Genomic DNA, 19,908 nt, shown 5'->3' with positions numbered 1-19,908 from the left:
GACAGTAAATTACAGTGGGGTCCGCATATTGCAAATCTGGCGGATAGGCTCAGTTCTGCAGCATATGCTGTTAAAAAAATCAGAGAAATAACTGATGTAGAAACAGCGCGACTTGTTTACTTTAGTTACTTCCACAGCATTATGTCATATGGAATCCTTCTATGGGGAAATGCAGCGGACATTAATTCAATATTCGTGCTGCAGAAGCGAGCCATACGTTCTATTTATAAGATGTCATCGTGTGAATCCTTAAGAGAAAAGTTTAAGGAAATAAATATTCTGACCGTCGCATCTCAATATGTCTTGGATAACGTACTGTATGTAAGAAAGAACTTAAATAATTTCAAAAAGAAAAGCGACAATCATTGTTTTAACACTAGGAATAAGAACAAATTAGAAATACCAGTGATCAGACTTAGCAAAGTCAGCAAATCTTTTAAAGGCCAGTGTATACGCCTGTACAATAGAATCCCAGAAAACGTTCAAAATCTCTCTATCAATAAATTTAAAAATGTAGTAAAAGAACGTTTGTGTACTAAAGCTTATTATAAAATCAATGATTTCATCGACGACAACACACCTTGGGAATAGGGTGGTTCTTATAGGCTACTAGAATATTTTTCATAATTCCTATTGTAAATAGCTCTTAGTGATAATATTGTTATATAACACAGTCAAATTAACTAGACGCATGGTGATGACGTCATTACGAAGCTTGCATATACATTCCAGTGGTGCGTCAGGTTAATGTGACCGTGTTGTACTGTATATGTTTTAAATTGTAATTTTCCATCTTTTTAGTAAAAGATGGCCCCGTGCGAGTTTCTTACGCCGGTTCTTCTCGCCGGGTTAGTTCCCGAACCGGTGGTAGGCACCGTAGTATCGACGTTCGGTAAAGTTTTTGTAAAAAAATTACTCCGAATAAAAATATTTTTGATTTTGATTTTGATTTTGATTTTGATATATATATATATATATATATATATATATATATATATATATATATATATATATATATATATATATATATATATATATATATATATATATAAGATTTTCATGAAATTTAGTATATAGGGGGTTTATCGATAATCGATAAACTGAAAAATATGACTCTTCCTGACATCTATTGGCGAATAATAATACTATTGTGTGAGCAACTAATTGCTTTAACGACACAACAACAGCTAAACCTATTCCATCAGATGGCGTTCTTAAGTAACACGAACTCAATGAGTGTTTGCTATAGCCTATACCGAGCAAAGCTCGGTCATCCAGGAACTACTTTATGATATGCTTTAGGGTGTTTACACACGCGCCGTAGCCTGTAGCGCCACCGCCACCGCGGCGGTGCCGTGTGTAACTTGTAAGGGCTTATAGAAATACAAGGATGAGTAATGGAGCGGCACCGACCGCGGCACCGCCGCGGTGGCGGTGCCGCTGCCGCTACCGCGCCGTGTGTAAAACGCCTTAGCAGTGCTGAAAGACGTATTTTTTATTTCTATTTTCTAAATAATTCATGATGTTGGGTAATTTTTCATAAGAATCTATGATTTTTCATAGGAACGAAAAATAGCAAAAGTAATACTTTTAGCGCTGCTACTTACAAAGTAAACTCTATCGAGGGACACATACACACCCTAAAGTATTATCACTTTGTTTTGTTACACCCTGTATATCCCGATTTCACTTACCCATACTAGGGTATGGGTAAGTGAAATCGGGATATACAGGGTCTGAAAAAAATACTCCGAATATATCACACTAAGTCTAAGGTTATACGGTCAGTCTGGCATCAGTTCAGTCTATCAGTCTGGTCCAGACTGACGAAAAATGAACGTGTGATTGACGGACTGATCATTTTTTTATTATGTACTTTCCGGCCATTATTCTGGGGTCAGTCTGAGACTGATGGACTGAACTGATACCATACTGACCTTGTTACCTTAGAGTTTAGACTAGCCTTCGTCCAAATGATTACACCTCCTACCTTCAGGGATCATGTCAACTGAATTTTCATTGTTCTTTGTTTACTTTCTATTTTGTGACGTAACGTTGAACTTACCCTAAGTTCGGACACAGGGTAAGTCCGGATAATTCAAGTTATTACTAAATTAGTCAGTGTTTTTTTGCCAAGTGCTACGGCCTACGGGCACATACGCCATATTGCACTGCAACCGCAAACTGTAGTAACGTACCGTAGCTGTTGTTTAATTTAGCGTTAACTTGAATTATCCGGACTTACCCTGTATGCGAACTTACCCTGATTAACTATAATGCCAAAAGTTTCATGAATTTAAATGTTATTATTATTAGATGACGAGCACCTGCTGGTGGTACTACTTCAGCAAGTTCACGGAATTCTTCGACACGCTTTTCTTCGTGCTGCGGAAGAAGAATGAGCACGTGTCCACCCTGCACGTCATACACCACGGCATCATGCCCATGTCTGTCTGGTTCGGAGTGAAGTTTGCGCCGGGTGAGTTGGTTTTTTTTTTCTTTTTGTAAGAGGCATATTATTTTTTTAAGTAGCAGGGATGTTACCTTTTTAAATGGCACGAGAAAGCAAGTAAAAGTGATTTTATAGGGGCTAGGCGTATTCGTATAGTAGCAAGGGTGTTTGCTTTTTTGATAATTTCAAGAAACAAAGAAAAGATGAAGTGAGCAATTTAATTCCGTAGGCCGAGTCATCAGTAGGGCTTTACTTCTAAACTACCTTACAGTTATTAAAATACAGTTTCCTAGGTAGTTAACATAATATGGAAAGACCAACCTTTACAAGATGGCGTTGATAATTTTGGTCTATGATATAGATACTGTAGCACTGTAATGGAGTGCCGTGAAGTATTAAGATTCACCATCTCTTCAGACGCACAAAGACCCTGCCTAAACACATTAACAGAATAAAAAATACGTGTGGCACTGGGGACTGTAATTGCTGTCTTTAGTCGCCCGTACACAAGCACTGTGCCGAACTCTGGCAACGCCGCAACTCTGTGCCGGTCCGAGTGAAGAGTTTTAGGTTTATTTTCGTTACGGAATTTCATAATTCGGTCGCCGCGCTCAAAGCCCGTGATAAAAGCTCGAAATTCTAGTATATTCCCGCTTTTCGACGACAGATGGCGTTATTTTATATTTTGTTGCAGGCGGTCACAGCACATTCTTCGCGCTCCTCAACACTTTTGTGCACATAGTGATGTACTTCTACTACATGGTGTCGGCGATGGGGCCCAAGTACCAGAAGTACATTTGGTGGAAGAAGTACCTCACCGCCTTCCAGATGGTGAGAACTATTCATAGACTATGGTGTTTTTGGAACGAAGTTCCTTATGGCGTTGCGAAAGGAGGCTAGACGGAACAATACTTGACCTCGACACTTTTTTATTAGTACCTGCCTAGGAGGGGCAGAGGGCGTTGATAGTATTCCTGTGCGTCAACTAGATGGCGTTTTTGAGAATAAACAGCGACATATCTACCGGACGTTTACACAAATTTTATTACAATTACACCAAAAGTGTCGTTGTTAGTATTCCTGGGCGTCAATAAATGGCGTTTTTTATAACTTCGTTGTGTCCCTTGACACCACTCAAGTTTTTTTTTTCTTATTGGGGGCACGGATTTGACGATTGTACGTCCTGCCTACGGACCGATTTTCAAATCGACCAAAGCTTGGTCTCTTTGCTGCGTGCTTATAATAATATTATGCTTTATATAAAAATCGCTGCAGTATTTTAAGAGCCTATTCAATGCAAATAGTAAATCTAGCAAAATGTTTTATATCAAATGATAAAATCAGTATTACTCTAATTATAATAAAAATGACATTTTTTTCCTCTTTATAATATCTATTTAGTAGTAAAACATGAATCACGCACTACGTAAAATTAACATTCTTGTATAACTGTCTGGGCGAAGTCTGCAGGTTTTTGCCTGGGCAGGGTAGTTTTAATAAAACGTATAAATTGTAATGTTAAATTTTATATGGTAATTGGAACGGAAACTTCAAGTTTTTAGGGTTCCGTACTCAAAGAGTAAAACAGCACCTGACTGAGACTTCGTCTATTATATTATCTTTGTATATATCACTGTGTGATATCTCCTTAGCCGTGCACTCAACTGGCTGTAGTAATTTTCACTGATGAAGGTATTTCTGTTGTCGCCATAACAAGAAATACTAAAAAATACATGGTTCATGTGTGTGTATGTACTCGTATCCAACTCGCTCTTAACCAGTTTTTATATTCTTTCGAAACAATGTTTATTATAATTAACTAGCTGTCCCGGTGAACTTCGTGTCACTTTAAAACCTTTCCTGGACTTCTACGAATATTTTAAGACTAAAATCAGCCCAATCCGTTCAGCCGTTTTCGAGTTTTAGCGCGACTAACACATTTGAAAATCAATTTTTATATATAAAAGATAATATTCTAGCACAGTATACATAATTATAATATTCTAGTTAAATTTATCCTCAACTAGCACGCTAAATGTAGGTTATAATAATTATTGTTAAATTATTATGATTTAAAATAGCCTTAATGGCTAATGTCACGTATATAACGTCTATGGATCATAAATCATAATGTTTTATACATAATATGTACAAAACATTATGATAACTATAATATATTATTATGCGGTTCTGTAATATTATTACATAACCGCATAATATCTATTATAGTTCAAAGGTTAAAAATTAACTTTATTTGTATAATCTGCTGGTATTTTTCGGTTTTTCTTGACAATAGCCAATCAAAATATTATTAGCAAAATATGTTTTATATTGTGAACTAGATGATGGTCGCAACTCCGTTGCGTCAAAATTCGTTTAACGCGCGGGAACCGTGCATTTTCCGGGATAAAAAGTATTATCTGCCCTTCCCCAAGACTCATCTTATCTCCATCTTATCCTGTATCTTATCACCACACCAAAAGAGTTCGAACCTTTTTGTATGGAGCGTGGCATACCTAATTAGTTTCAAGTACTTAAAATGGCGTATTTTTGTGTACACCTATGAAACATACGTCAACCGACAGAAAAAAATAATTACAAACAACAAATATATTATTCTTTGACAAAACCTGAAATATTAAAAAAAATTCTTAAATGTCAAAACATTTAAGAAATGTTTATACTTTTTGAAATATTTCAGGTTCTTTAAATTGTTATTTATTTTACATTTTCAAACTGAAATAACTCAGAAAGTATAACATTTACGACATTTTGTCAAAGAATATTTATTGATTGTAAACAACTTCGCTTTCGATTGGCGTATGTTTCATAGGTGTACACCAAAATACGACAGGTATGCCAATAAGGTTCGATGTTCTTTCAACAAAGTCGGTTCAGCGGTTAGGGTGTGAACAACAGACAGACACACTTTCGCGTTTTTAATATTAGATGGGATAATTCCGCAAATTAATATTCGTAAGAAACAGTTCAAATGGCAATTCTAAAAAAACTGGATTTCCCCATAAAATAAGACGGTTTAATTCATATTATTAAGTATGAAGCGGAAAACTTCTTTAAACAAATTGCCTATTTAAATTCATATTATGTTACAACTCATCAGATAATGATTATTTATTGCTTTACGTATCTCCTTTGTAGGTTTGTCAACTTTTTTAAAACTTAATGTTAACTCGTTACAATCTTGTTGATTTTCTTTATCTCTACGCTTCCGCCGTTTCGCTTTGATCTTTGAAACTACTGCACGGATTGTGATGCAGTTTCCAGCTTTAGATAGCAAATGAACTGGGGTGGCGTAGTTCTGTCTTGCTGTCGTGTTTACAAAATAGCAAAATAAAATCTATTTAAGAATAGTCCTAGTCAAGTTATTTTTGATAAGGCTGGCCGCATACACACGTTTTCCGTATACGGAAATCAGAATGCATGAAATCAGTGGAAAATATATTAACTGGCGCACACATTCGCTTATTTCCGAACGTAAAAAATTCCACACGTACATTTCAAGTGCATGCCGACGCGTCGCGCGTGAAAATAATCGGCCAAGTGCGAGTTAAACTCGCGCATGATGGGTTCCGTACCATAATAGAGCAAAAATAGGCAAAAATTGTGTTTTTTTGTATGGGAGCCCCCCCTTAATTATTTACAGTATTGTAATTTTATTATTAACTATTAAATTATAAATACAATTAAGTATTTTGTGAACATTCCAAGTGCCTAACTGTTGCCATTATTGAGATCGAGCAAAAAAAGCAGAAAAATCACGTTTGTTGTATGGGAGCCCCCCCCCCCCCTTAATTTATTTTGTTTTTAGTATTTGTTGTTCAGCGGCAACAGATATATATACCTACATAATCTGTGAAAATTTCAGAAGATTTGTGAAGATTGTATCTCAGATAGAGCCTGGAGACAGACAGACGGACAGTCATTGAAGTCTTAGTAATAGGGTCCCGTTTTTACCCTTTGGCCTTTGGCTACGGAACCCTAAAAACGAGCGCTAGTCTCACGGAATTCCAAATCGTAATTATTCCACATTCGAAATCGAATACGGAAAACGTGTGTATGCGACCAGCCTAAAACAGATGCACGAGTATGAACTGGAAAACTCGCTTGTTCGCTCTATACTTATTTAAGATTTATGACTAAATAATAATTATCGCCTGTAACCTAACAAACAAGACAGTTATTATTTGCTATATTTCGCACATTCGGAATCACATACCAGTTACAATGTATCCTGTCGTCTTGTTATGAAACATCGTGACTTCTGTGAATTTAAGAATAGTATTTATTTTATTTATAGCTTTTTACAGTAATTTATTCTCAGAAAATAAGACGGTTTAATTCATATTATTAAGTACTAGCGACCCGCCCCGGCGTCGCACGGGTATAAAATAGTGTGTACAGTGTAACAAAAATAAGTGTCTACTTTAGGGTCTGTACGTGTTCCTTGTAGAGAGTTCACTGTGAAAGTAGCAGCTCTGAAAGACGATTTTTTTTTCACTTTTGTATGGGCAAGGGCGTCACGAGTTTCCAAATACAAAAGTGAAAAAAAAAGTTGGTCTTTGAGCGTACACATCCTAAAGTATTATCACTTATTTTTGTTACACACTGTATAGCCACTAAAAATGTTTAAAATTGATAGCCTATGATCGTTCACGTGGTCTACTTCTTAACTGTGCCAAATAACATAAAAATTGCTCCAGTAGTTCGCGAGATAAGCCCTTTCAAATAATTTTCCCCGTTTTTTCCACATTTTCCTCTATTTCTTCGCTCCTATTAGTCTTAGCGTGATAAAATATAGCCTATAGCCTTCTTCGATAAATGGGAATTGGAGATTGATGGACACGATTAACAAGAATTCTCATACAACCAAAAGTATTTATTGAAAACACAGACACACAGCTTACAACTTTTCGCACGGCGGGAGAGCGAGAGAATTTAGCGGGAAACAAATGACATTAGACATTGACAAATGACAAGTGACAGGTTTGTTTTTTTTACAGTACATAATATGAAGCCAAGAATAAAATTTATCTTTAACACTCCCACTAAATTTTATACTAACAAATTCCGCCTGCATTATAATTTATAATAAAGACTTATACAAACTTTAACTACTATTAAACAATATTTCATCTCTCAAATGCTCAAATTTAACAGTAGGCAGAGCTTTTGTTAAAATATCAGCTATTTGTTCAGAACTTTGTACATATTGAATATCAATTAACTTTTGCTGTACCTTCTCTCTAATAAAATTAAATTTCACATCGATATGTTTAGTTTTTTTATGATACACAGGATTCTTGATTAATTTAATAGTACTCTGGTTATCAATACATAAACAAGTACAGTTCTGTTTAATATCAATATCTTTGAAAAATTGTTTTAACCACAATAAATTTTTGGCAGCTTCACATCCTGCCATAAATTCAGCCTCAGTTGTTGATAGGGCAATACAAGATTGTTTTTGACTTGCCCAAGATATAGGGCCACCATTTAACATAAAAATATAACCTGTAGCTGATTTCCTTGTATCTAAATCCCCGGCAAAATCTGAGTCTGAATATCCAATTAAATCTACATGACCTTGGTATTTTATACATATATCTTTTGTTTTAATAAGGTACCTAATAATCCTCTTAAGCTGAGTTATATGTTGTAGACCTGGATTATTGACATATCTACTTAAAAGATTGACAGCAAATGCAATATCTGGCCTTGATGCCATAGATAAAAACAATAATGACCCAATGGCTTCTCTATAAGGAAAATTACACTGCATGCTATCTACATTTTTGATAATTTGGACATTTACATCAATAGGTGTACTACATGGGTGAGCTGTACTCAGATTGAATTTATTTATAATTTGGTCTATATACTGCCTTTGACTAATACATATTGAATTTTTAGTTTTAATAATTTCTAAACCAACAAACCGGCTTAGTTCTAGCTCTTTTATATTAAATTCATGTTTTAAGTAACTAATAATATAGTCCAACACTTTTCTAGACTGAGACATAATTAAGGCATCATCTACATATAAAATCAACAAAGCCTTATTACCATGAAAGTTACCTACAAACACACAGTTGTCAGCTTGTGCCTGACTAAAACCAAACTTAACTAAAAAATCTGTAAATTTTCTATTCCAGCAGCGGGATGCTTGTTTTAAGCCGTAAAGGGATTTATTAAGTTTACATACAGTATTTTTAGGTGCATTAACTCCATCTGGGATTTCCATGAATATAATTATCCTCTTCCAGCTCTCCATATAAGAAGGCCGTTTTGACGTCTAGCTGTATTATCTCCCAGTTATATTCTGCAGATACTGATAACAATATTCTTATAGACTCATATCTTGTAGTAGGAGAAAAAATCTCACTATAGTCTATTCCTTCTATTTGTGTAAAACCACGGGCACATAGTCTGGCTTTATATCTATCAACATCACCATTCTGCTTTCTTTTAATGTTAAAAACCCATTTTGAGGTAATGGTTCTCTGATTTTGTTTTTCAACATAACTCCATGTATTGTTACAGCTATGAGCATCCAACTCTTCTTTTATAGCATCAAGCCATAATTTACTTTCCTTGCTATTAAGGGCTTCATCATAAGTCACTGGCACATCAAACTCCATTAAATTTGCCTCAAATGTTCTTTGTCTCCGTGGTCGAGTATTCACATTAGAATCAAATGAATCAGAATAATAATTATCCGTTGATGGTTGATATGTCTCATCTTGTTCATCAACAGGAGTATGTGTACTCTCATCACTGCAATCTGAAGTAATATGCTCATTACTCACATCCCTCTCTGCGTTATCTGTCTCCTCTTCATCATCATCATCATAAACCAAAATTTCAGTTTTATTTCCTCTTACTTCAATACTTTTCTGTTCATTGAATATAACATTTCTGGATACTGTTATTCTTTTTGTGTTTGGATCATACATTTTATAGTTAGTATTATCATAGCCTACAAGCATCATTTTGCGACTTTTAGAATCCAGTTTACTTCTTAATTGATTAGGAACATGAACAAACCCCTCGCAACCAAAGACTCGAACATGGTCCAAACTTGGTTTCATGCCACACCATAACTCCATAGGTGTAATATTAGGTGTCTGACTAGAAGATGTGCGGTTTAATAAATAAACAGCACAGTTGACAGCTTCTGCCCATAGGTTGAGTGGTACATCACGGGAATAAAGCATGGAGCGAGCACTTTCCATTATTGTCCTGATTTCCCTCTCTGCACGGCCATTTTGTTCGGGAGTGTATGGAGCCGTGAGTTCATGAGAAATACCCTCACGATCTAGGTATTCTTTGAAAACTTTACTCGTGTATTCTCCACCATTGTCAGTATGTAATGCACGCACACCATGTGAGAAAAGATTTTTAATCTTTGTATTATATTTTTTAAAATAGTCTAACACATCACATTTGTTCTTCAAAAAATACACATGCCTAAAACTTGTTGCAGCGTCTTTGAAAATAACAAAATATTTCATACCTTGTACTGACGATACATTGATAGGTCCACAGACATCGCTATAAACAATATCACCTGGCTGTAGTGGTTGCCGCGATGACTTTTGAAATGGCCGACGGGCATGCTTTCCATAAGCACAACCCTCACACACAAATTTTTCACTGTCTGATAAGTCCACACCAGTTACAACATTGTTTTTGCACATTTTCTGAATTTCTTTGACATTTAAGTGTCCCAAACGTTCATGCCATGTTTTAAGATCCAATTTTTGCACAACATTGCAGACTGGATTTTGAATCGTTTTCACTTTTAACTTATATAAATTGTTACTTTGTAAATAAGCACACATTACTACATCATTGCCCTTGTAAATCAAGGCTTGAGTGTTTTTTTTCACAATACTATAACCTTGTCGAAAAACTGCTCCTTCAGAAAATAGATTTCTTCTTAGTTTAGGTACATAGAGGACATTTTTAAGGATACTTGTCTCCCACTGTCCATTTACGCACTTATTAATCAAAACATTTCCTTGTCCAACAACATCTATGTCTTCTTGGTTTCCTAACTTCAGTGTGGGTCCTGTATATTGATACATTTCAGCAAAATTTTCTCGTTTATAAGACATGTGCGCTGAGGCACCGCTGTCTAAAATCCAACTGCTTCCGTCCTCATCATCTTGCCATTCAGTGCTATCTATGTTAAAGGCCAACATATTATTATTTTTATTACCTTTTTTATTTTGTTTAGGTGCACGACAGTCTTTTGCATAATGGCCTCTTTTCCCACAATTATAGCAAACAAAACGATGATTTACTTTTTCTTTTGATTCTTTCTTTGTTTCTGAAGATGCAAAGTTTTTTTTCTTTGTACTTTGTTTGGCTACAACTAAAGCTGTCTCATTTTCTTCTTCCACACTAAAACTAGCCTCCTCATCTAATAGCCGTGCTGTCAAATTGATCACGGTTTGTTTACTTGAATCAAGTGACATCCAAGCCTGACGGAGCGATCTATACTTGAGAGGCAGTGTGCTTAATATTTTGGTTATGATAGCAGTATCGCTGATATCCTCTCCATTCTCTTTTAATTGCTTAGCTAAGCTCTCGATTTTGGCTATATGCTGAGCCATACTGTCACCCGGAACCATTCTGTATTGATAAAAACGTTCATGTAATAACATTTTATTCATTTCTGATTTTTGTTCATAAATGGACTCAAGTTTGGTCATGACCTCTAGTGCTGTCTCGCAATTCTCAATTAGCGCAACCTGTTTTAAATCCATGGCCGATGTAATTATGAACATCGCCATTCCGTCATCCTTATTCCACTGATGAGGGTTCGTCTCAGGTTTGGGCTTATTTATGTCCAAACCTTTTGCACGTAGGGCACATTTTATCTGAAATTTCCATTGTTTGAAATTGAAACCCTCGAACTTATCAAGATTCATAGTTTTTCCAAACTCCATTCTTCCGTATGAAGATCACGACAACGCCGTCTTGACTAATTGCCTTGAAACACGTTTTGTCTTGTATTCTGCTCTTTGTTAATCTTTTACGAGTAACTGAGCCCATAACCAATTGGAGATTGATGGACACGATTAACAAGAATTCTCATACAACCAAAAGTATTTATTGAAAACACAGACACACAGCTTACAACTTTTCGCACGGCGGGAGAGCGAGAGAATTTAGCGGGAAACAAATGACATTAGACATTGACAAATGACAAGTGACAGGTTTGTTTTTTTTTACAGTACATAATATGAAGCCAAGAATAAAATTTATCTTTAACAATGGGCTATCCAAGGGCGTCGCCAAGGGGGGGGGCAGGGGGGGGTATCTGCCCCCCCCCCCCCCCCCCGAGACTCTAAAAAAGTTGCCAAATATAATGCAAACAAAGACCACTATAATATTAAAATCTGTATTTTGTATTACATTATTATTAATGTAAGGCTCGTAGTACAAGTGAAAAGCTTCATGTCCTGTCGACTTTACCTACAATTCATACCTACTTTTCTCATTTATAGAGAGTGAGTAAAGTATGAATTGTAGACTGTAGTAGGTAAAGTCAATTTCGTTGAAATTGACTTTACCTACTAAACTTGAAAAATCCGTTGCTTAGTTTTAAAGATTAAAGGGAACAAAGGGACATGAGGGAAAAAAAGCGACTTTGTTTTATAATAATACTAGCTGACCCGGCGAACTTCGTACCGCCTAACAGTCAATTGAATGTCGTGTTACTTTTTAGCTGAACTAATTTAGGCTTTGATGAACGTAAAACAATGATACAAAATAATATATTTATATAGATAGAAACAAAAAAGTATTTTATTATGATGAATGATGATGAAAACATACATACAGAATGAGAATAAGAATAAAAAATAATAATTAAGTACTTCAAACTCATGTCAGAAAAAAATGATTGAAAACTATGTTGTGCAGATTGGGAAAAAAAATAAAACTCGTATTAATTCAATATCCGAAATATAATAAAAAGGCCCATTCACTGCAGGACTGCCGTGCTGTCCTGCCGTGAATGGGCCCTTTAACAGTGCCTGAACTTTCGAGACATAGACAATAGCTCAAAGAGTATATAACCACTACGTATGAATAGCTTATCAAGAAAAATCATAGACAACCTATAAAAAGAAAATTACACTTTTGTTAACCTGTAGATTTTTTTTCCATAATCTTATAACCTTTACCAATTGATTTTTTATTCTCTAAATTCCGTTCCTTTCCGATGATTTTATGTTTTTACTGTAGAATAAATCTTAGGTCTTATTTTCGGGAATTAAAAATTAAATAATTAATAAATAATTTTCGAAAATTAATGTCTAAAACAAACAAATATAACAGTACCTGAACTTTGTAGACATTTTACAAAAAATAAATTTCTGAACGCGCACATGATGTCTTCAGAAAAAAATAAAGTTGTGGCTTAAATGTCTCAGCAACCAGGCACTATTTGACAGGATTGGACAACAAATGTTTGACATGTAATAAACAAATCAGCATCTATTGAAATGATTAAGTATTCATTACACATATCGAGTTTTCATTGTTTTTAAGATGTATTCTGCTATTCGGGACGGAAACAAATCCAACAAATCAAAAACCATGGCAATCGGTCCAGCCGTTCTCGAGTTATAAGTGTTGTAACAAACACGACTTTCTTTTATATATATAGATGTATAGAAGATGTAGCGGAAAAATATAAACTTCTTTAAACAAATCGCCTATTTAAATTCATATTATGTTACAACTCATCAGATAATGATTATTTATTGTTTTACGTATTTCCTTTGTAGGCTTGTCAACTTTTTTGAAAACTTTATCCCACGACCTCCGAGTCAAGAGCCATCGCTCTTAACCACTGGACCACGAACTGCAGTGTTGCCAGATCAGGGGATTTCCCCCAAGATTTAGGTTTTCGATCAAGATGGGGAAAAAATATTTGGGGAATTTTTTAGGTGAAATTAAAAAAACATGTCAAATACAGTTTTTTGCCATATTATATCACGTTCCGCGAGCCTGTGATTTGGAATTTATGTCGAAACTAATCTATAAGTTATAACCAAAGTCTTCTGTGACCAAAATGCAAATTAAACTTACTCCTGTCAATCAATATTCTATTATAATTTATAAATACTTTTTGTAATATCCCCATCATTTCTCGACATGACCGCCTCTTCAAAAAAACGCGGCATGCCACCATCCGCTTGGTGAGGGTATTCTAAGGGATTTCTGGGGGGAAATCAAATTAGTTCAGGGGTACGTCGCCGAGACCATCTGGCAACACTGCCACGGAGGCGTTAGTACAGATGATGCAAGCTGCAACTAATCCTTATTACCCTGTCCACCCAGGTCCAGTTCGTGCTGATCTTCAGCCACCAGCTGCAAGTGCTGTTCCGGCCGTCGTGCCAGTACCCGCGCGTCTTCGTGTTCTGGATCGCGATGCACGGCTTCCTCTTCTTGTTCCTGTTCACGGACTTCTACAAGGCGCGATACAATAAGGCCGGCAAGAAGCCCAAGAGCAATGGACTTTGTATGGTGAGTTTTTTTTTTGTTATGAATAAAAAAAGTTTATTGACATGTGTAGTTCCGTGTGTTTGATGATACTCAGGCTCTTTGGCGAGATAAATGGGCATTGATATATTTTTCCTATGACTCCAACTTCTATGTAGCATAAGTAAGTGGGTTATTGCGACATCGAAACTCGGTTACAAAAATCTGACTGGTATATCGTCCTTTCTTTGTTTCCGTACTTCGTGGTCATAATTATTAGTGGTGGCAACTTGGCTAAAGGCTCAGGAAGCTAAAGCTTTCGTAGGACCCTTTTGGTAAATAAATAAATTAGAACAGAACAAGAATTTTATCATAAATTTACATGATTACATCCGTTTACTGTCGATGTTTGTCAATGAGTTATATCAATTCCTTTTGCGGCTCGACCTTGGAAGTATGGAGAATATTTGCCTTGTGAATAATTATGATAAAAGTTTTGTTTTTGTGAACATAGTATTGTACAAACAATACACCAGGATGTTCACAAGTAAACAATAATGCTCCTCTAGATCCGCCATATAGATAGTCTTTAAAGACCATTGCAAATGTTTACTATGGGGTCATAATATTTATTTATCCTAAGCAAATACCATTATAATCAATATTGTGTCTGCATTTAAGTAGCCCCGAGGTCTAAGAGCCGGGACACATAAACACGATACGACGTCGTGTCGTATTACGATGCGGCGACGTTTCACGATGCGACATCTCGTCGTGGGAATCTACGACGAGCATCGTAAAAAACTAAGCCGCGACATCGTAACGTGCCACGGTACACGGCACAACGTCGCGTCGTAGAAACTCACGATGCGTCATCTTTGAATTTTGAATAACAACTGTGGCACTGACACAGGAACGCATCGTGACTCGTGAGTTTCTACGACGCGACGTCGTGCCGTGAATCCTGGCACGTTACGATGTCGTGACGTAGTTTTTTACGATGCTCGTCGTAGATTCCCACGACACGACGTCGTATCGTGTTTATGTGTCCCGGCCCTAAGACCGAGCGTATGACGTATTTAACTTCAAGAGGATGGGCTGAATAGGCTTTTCATGAACTATTGATATGAAAGTATTCGTATTATTCTCATTTAAGGTGATCGCACATTTATCAGAAAGTCGCGCCGTACGCGCCGCATTTCGTGAACTATGCGGCGCGTACGGCGCGTGCTTGCTGATAAATGTGCGATCAGCTTTAGAGATTCGTACGAAAATCTTAAGAGGATACACCAGGGGCTAGAGAAATGAAAAAAAGCACGTGTAATATCTATAGCTGTCTCCCTTACCTCAAGCCTATACCGCAGAACGCGATAGAGACAACTGCAGAAAATCCAGAAAATCAACGATTCGTTGTCCCCTGATTCCTTCTCCAAAACTTAACCGATTTAAGTACTTTTTTCATTAAAGATTAAAAAAAGGCTTGAGCTGTGTTCCTATGTTTTGCTTTTTTGTATAATCTAGCCAAATCTGTTTTCTGGACGTTTGAACACAGCGGAAAATCTGGCCATTTTTTTGGGTTTTAGAACGTTCATATCTTATTTAATAATTAAATTATGAAAAAAAAGAAAACATAGGGACATCGTATTAGTGGCCGTAGATATTCAGGAAAAAAATGATAACTCTACTAGCATTATCCAGGGAGGAAACAGGGGACAACGTTTGTATGGAAAAAAGGGCGGTGTGGACTCCTCTTAACATCGCCATATAATTATATTATTGCAAATTCATTATTTTTAAATATATTATAAATATAATATTATCTATTGGTCACTGTTGTTTGTTTATGTAGGCATTCGTGTCCAAAATAAAGAGATTATACTAACACAAAACTTACGTATACGTTATTACTTTAGATTTGATTTGAACAAAAGCGTTCCTTTTATATAGTGTTCGGGTTCAAAGCCATGTGCTATAAGCTTATGACCTTTGACATACAACATATTATTATATGGACATACATGAGTTAACTATGTAAATTCGCGGTCAAGGGAAACGACAATCTAACTGTATTATTCGCGACTTAAATAGATTTTTCATTATTAACATACTCCATTTTAGTACAGCCAAGTAATTTTTATAGCGTATTAGATAATTCGCCCGAAAATTGACCTCAAGTCGGATACAAAATATGTCCACCTACGATTAATATCAAGGATCGAAAATTCCAAACTTTATAGATATATCGACCTTTCCTTGCACAAAAACGTCTTTTAATTTATTATTTCCTTAGGAAAACACATGATTAGGAAGTTACTTAAACTTATTTGTGCAACGGTTTGGGTGAGCAATTTTAATTAGGAGCAACAGTGTTTTTGTTGCAAAATGTAGTTAATTTTCTGATGCTCGTTAAAGTTATTATAAGGTCTTAACTCTAACGCTGGTCGCGTTATAGTTAAGACCGTACTATATTATTATTGTTGGCTTATGATGGTCCAACAAGATTACGGGCGTGTAGAGGGGCCTATTCGTTTATAATTGCTCGTAATCGTCGTAGATTGTGCTTGCTCTAAATAGGTTATCATGTTAATATCTTGGCCCAGCGTGGTAAAAGACCTTGAAGACTAATAAATATAATATTAATGACCCTGCCGCAATCGGTTAAAAAAGTTTTGTCATCGCCACTCAGTCGTGTCCTGATGGATTTCTCAATAAAATGGACAAACAAACCTCAATAACTATTATGCAAAACGCAGTCATCGTGATGTGCAAAAAATGTAAACACGCAAAGTTACTAAAATATTTATAATATACGCGTCAACATATTTGATAAATATTTATAATACTACATGACATTATATTCTATTGTAGTAGTAGGTACAATAGATTTGTGAAGTTTTTTTTTGTTCAAATCATAAATTAAATTCGGCCGGGTCTTTTCCACGCGCCCATCGATCGGTATAAAGTTGCCACGTACGTCATACAAAATAATTTTTATTTCAATAAAAAATTGCGGAATCTTACATAGTGTATTTATAAAAATTTCCGCAAAAAGTATTAACTTTATAACTTCTTAACTTTATAACTTCCCGAAACATTATTTCCATAACACACCATAAGATATACAAAAAAAAATTTTGCGTGTTCTTTTTTAGAGTTTAAACAAAAAAAAAGGTTCCTTATAATAGGTAAGAATAATGTACACGTCCACATTATGTTAATAATGTGATGTTGATGTTTTCCTGTGTTGTTTTAATCCCTTTAATAGACAAGGACAAAGCAATGTGTAGAGGGTGTAATTAAATAGATTTATGGAAATAAAATATACCCCATATTTTATTTCCATAAATCTATTTAATTTCAAGTAAAAAGATCAGTTTCTGTATTAATCATAGTGAGTTAAAAGATAACATTTAAACTATTAATACCGTTTAAATATATTTATTTGTTTATTTATAGTAAACACATTAAACTTGTAATTAATTATCTTATGACAAATGAGAGACTAGTTTTACATAATTAGCAAGGCCACGTGACTAGAGGCCGCGAAAATAAAGCATTTTAGAAAAAAAACGTATTTGTTTCGTTTAATCCTTAAAATGCTGACTTGTCAATGGCAGTTTATAAATTGTCAAATAAATGTTGAGGTCAACTTAGTATCTAGAAAATCGTAAAAATCTTATCTAAATATCTACATTAAATTGCATATTTAGCTCCTCATTTCCTCATGTTGCATACCGTTTAATTTATGATACCTACAGGTGTAAAAAAATATTACGGCATTTATACTACCTCTTAATAGTAATTACAGAAACATCATCAATTTCAGATAACTGATTTTGTATTGCATTAATTTCATCTAAGTATAAAAAATTATTAATTTAGTTACAAAACCTAGCTAGCAGTTGTATGTTCTGTGCCTTACCTCGCAGCTTTGACTATAATCTTACCCGGTGGCGTAGATATGCAACCGAGGAAGACCCTGGGACAAAAAAAATATAGTATAACCCAACCAGTGGCCGACGCCAGAACATCTACAATTTATAGATTGCAATTGAGAGATCGAGGGGCCCCGGGACACCGCCGTGAATTACTCCTAAGTAGCTATGCCACTGATCTTGGGGGGCCCCGGGACACTGCCCGGGGCATTGCTCCTTAGTAGGTACGCCACTGATCTTACCTCAACTCGAAACTTACGTGTTCTTGTTATTTTCAGACGGTACTTGAAGACAGCAGCTCACTCAGCGGCAAGAATGGCTACAAGCAAGAGGAGGGCTCCGCGGTACCGAACTCGTACGCGTCGTCGGCCGCCGACGCCTTCGTCAGACGCCGTCCCATCAGCTAGAGCGCGCGCAAACTTTCGACGAGGCACAAACGCACGTGAACTCTCGACGAGGCACAACGCGCGTAACGACGAGCCAAAACGCGCGTAACTCTCGATGAAGCCCAAACGCGCGTAGCGACGAGCCATAAATACGCGTTAAACTTTCGACGATGCATAAAAGGAGTAACCGCTCATTTCGTCGAAGTAGTGCTTCAGTCGACTGTCGAGTCATCGTATTTCATAAGTAGGAGACTTTCTACGCCTAAACTTCTACGTGTAGAAAGTCTCCTTCCTTTGGTCACGTGGTCGTCGATGTATTCACTCGTCGGAGTACTTCAGTAACGTCATCCTATATTAGAACCGGACGATTTTATACACGTAGACTTCTACTACGCGCAGAAAGTCTCCCGCATTCGCAAGACTTGAATTTTAACAATAGAAGCTCCACTTAAGTTTATCTAAGGAATTGTGTATTTAAGAATGTGTGAAAGAATCTCTACATGTATTCTTCTGCGTGTAGGAATTCTTCTGTGTGAAGAATATTTTAACGTTGAGGTAAAACCACAGTGCTCCATTCGTCGAGGTGCATGCTAAGATTTTCTTGAAGCGCGGAAGAAAGTAAGAAAACTGGAAAATCTTCCGACATGTTTAGTTGTGTCACAAATTGTGGATGTAAACAATTCATAATATAAATATTGTATTTTTCGTTCAAAACAGCTCGATTATTTTTCAATTATACTAAGAAATTCATTCTTCGAAAATCTTAGTGTTTATGTTTGTAATTACTTTTTAATTAAATGTTTTAATAACCTTTATTAAATTGAGGTTGCGGTGTAAAAATAAATTACGAAAAAAATACTCCATTCTCTGAACAAAGAAATAACACTTTTGTGACATGAGTCAATGACATGGAGGGGCTAAAATTATTTTGTGCTGCAATTTTTACCCCACCTACGTTCGTCTCGCTCTATTCTATGAATATTGAGAGAGATGCAACTACATTATAGTTTTCCTTGCTCTTACTTATGTAAACTTTCATAGTTTATTTTTTTCATAATTTTTCGGATGTCTATCGCAGAAAAGGTTTTTTTTTGTTAGTTACAAGTTATAATTTGAATAAAAAATATAATTAACACGTTTACCTTGAAATAAACAGTGTAAAGAAACTTCTTTGTCGGCTTAGGAGTACAAAAGTTTTTGGAAGTCCGTAATAAAGAGACGGAAAACCCTAATGATAATTTAATGGTGCGCCTTAACTGTTGAATATTATGTGTGGAAAATGTACTAAATAGCTCTTGTTATGTTATGTTACAAGTTATGTTACCGGAGTGAAGTTAGCAAGAATTGGCAATATAACCTAAAAATATTTACTTTGCGCTTACGCAACTCACATATCTGTCTCCGTCTGTCAGATGACTATACTTACGCAAAAGAGAAAGACAGCAATATGGATTAGCGTACACTTTAATTATTGCTTGTTTGCAATGAAAGTGATTCGTACTAACTTCACATCGGTTGAGTAACACTGGAATTGTTGATAGAAGTTCCGATCAAAACCGTTTAGGTGTTCATATGTAGCCGCCATAAGGAATGTACTGGTTAATTATAAGTGTTT

The 19,908-nt window shown here is 35.8% G+C and overlaps 1 protein-coding gene across 4 annotated transcripts in view; it reads left to right on the top strand.

Annotated features, from left to right (window-relative positions):
* LOC121730902 (elongation of very long chain fatty acids protein AAEL008004) overlaps positions 1-19,140 on the top strand; it is a 66,472-nt gene extending 47,332 nt beyond the window's left edge. For all 4 annotated transcript variants that reach the window (XM_042120112.1, XM_042120111.1, XM_042120110.1 and 1 more), the window contains 4 exons: positions 2,317-2,479; positions 3,147-3,283; positions 13,832-14,017; positions 18,186-19,140. In XM_042120112.1, the coding sequence (XP_041976046.1) occupies positions 2,317-2,479; positions 3,147-3,283; positions 13,832-14,017; positions 18,186-18,314 (615 nt within the window). In that variant the 3' untranslated portion in view covers positions 18,315-19,140. The remainder of the gene's footprint in view (positions 1-2,316; positions 2,480-3,146; positions 3,284-13,831; positions 14,018-18,185) is intronic.
* Positions 19,141-19,908: the final 768 nt, after the last annotated feature.

This window comes from Aricia agestis, chromosome 10 (assembly GCF_905147365.1).
Source record: "Aricia agestis chromosome 10, ilAriAges1.1, whole genome shotgun sequence".
Taxonomy (NCBI): Eukaryota; Metazoa; Arthropoda; class Insecta; order Lepidoptera; family Lycaenidae; genus Aricia; species Aricia agestis.
This window is presented reverse-complemented; position numbering and strand designations above follow the sequence as displayed.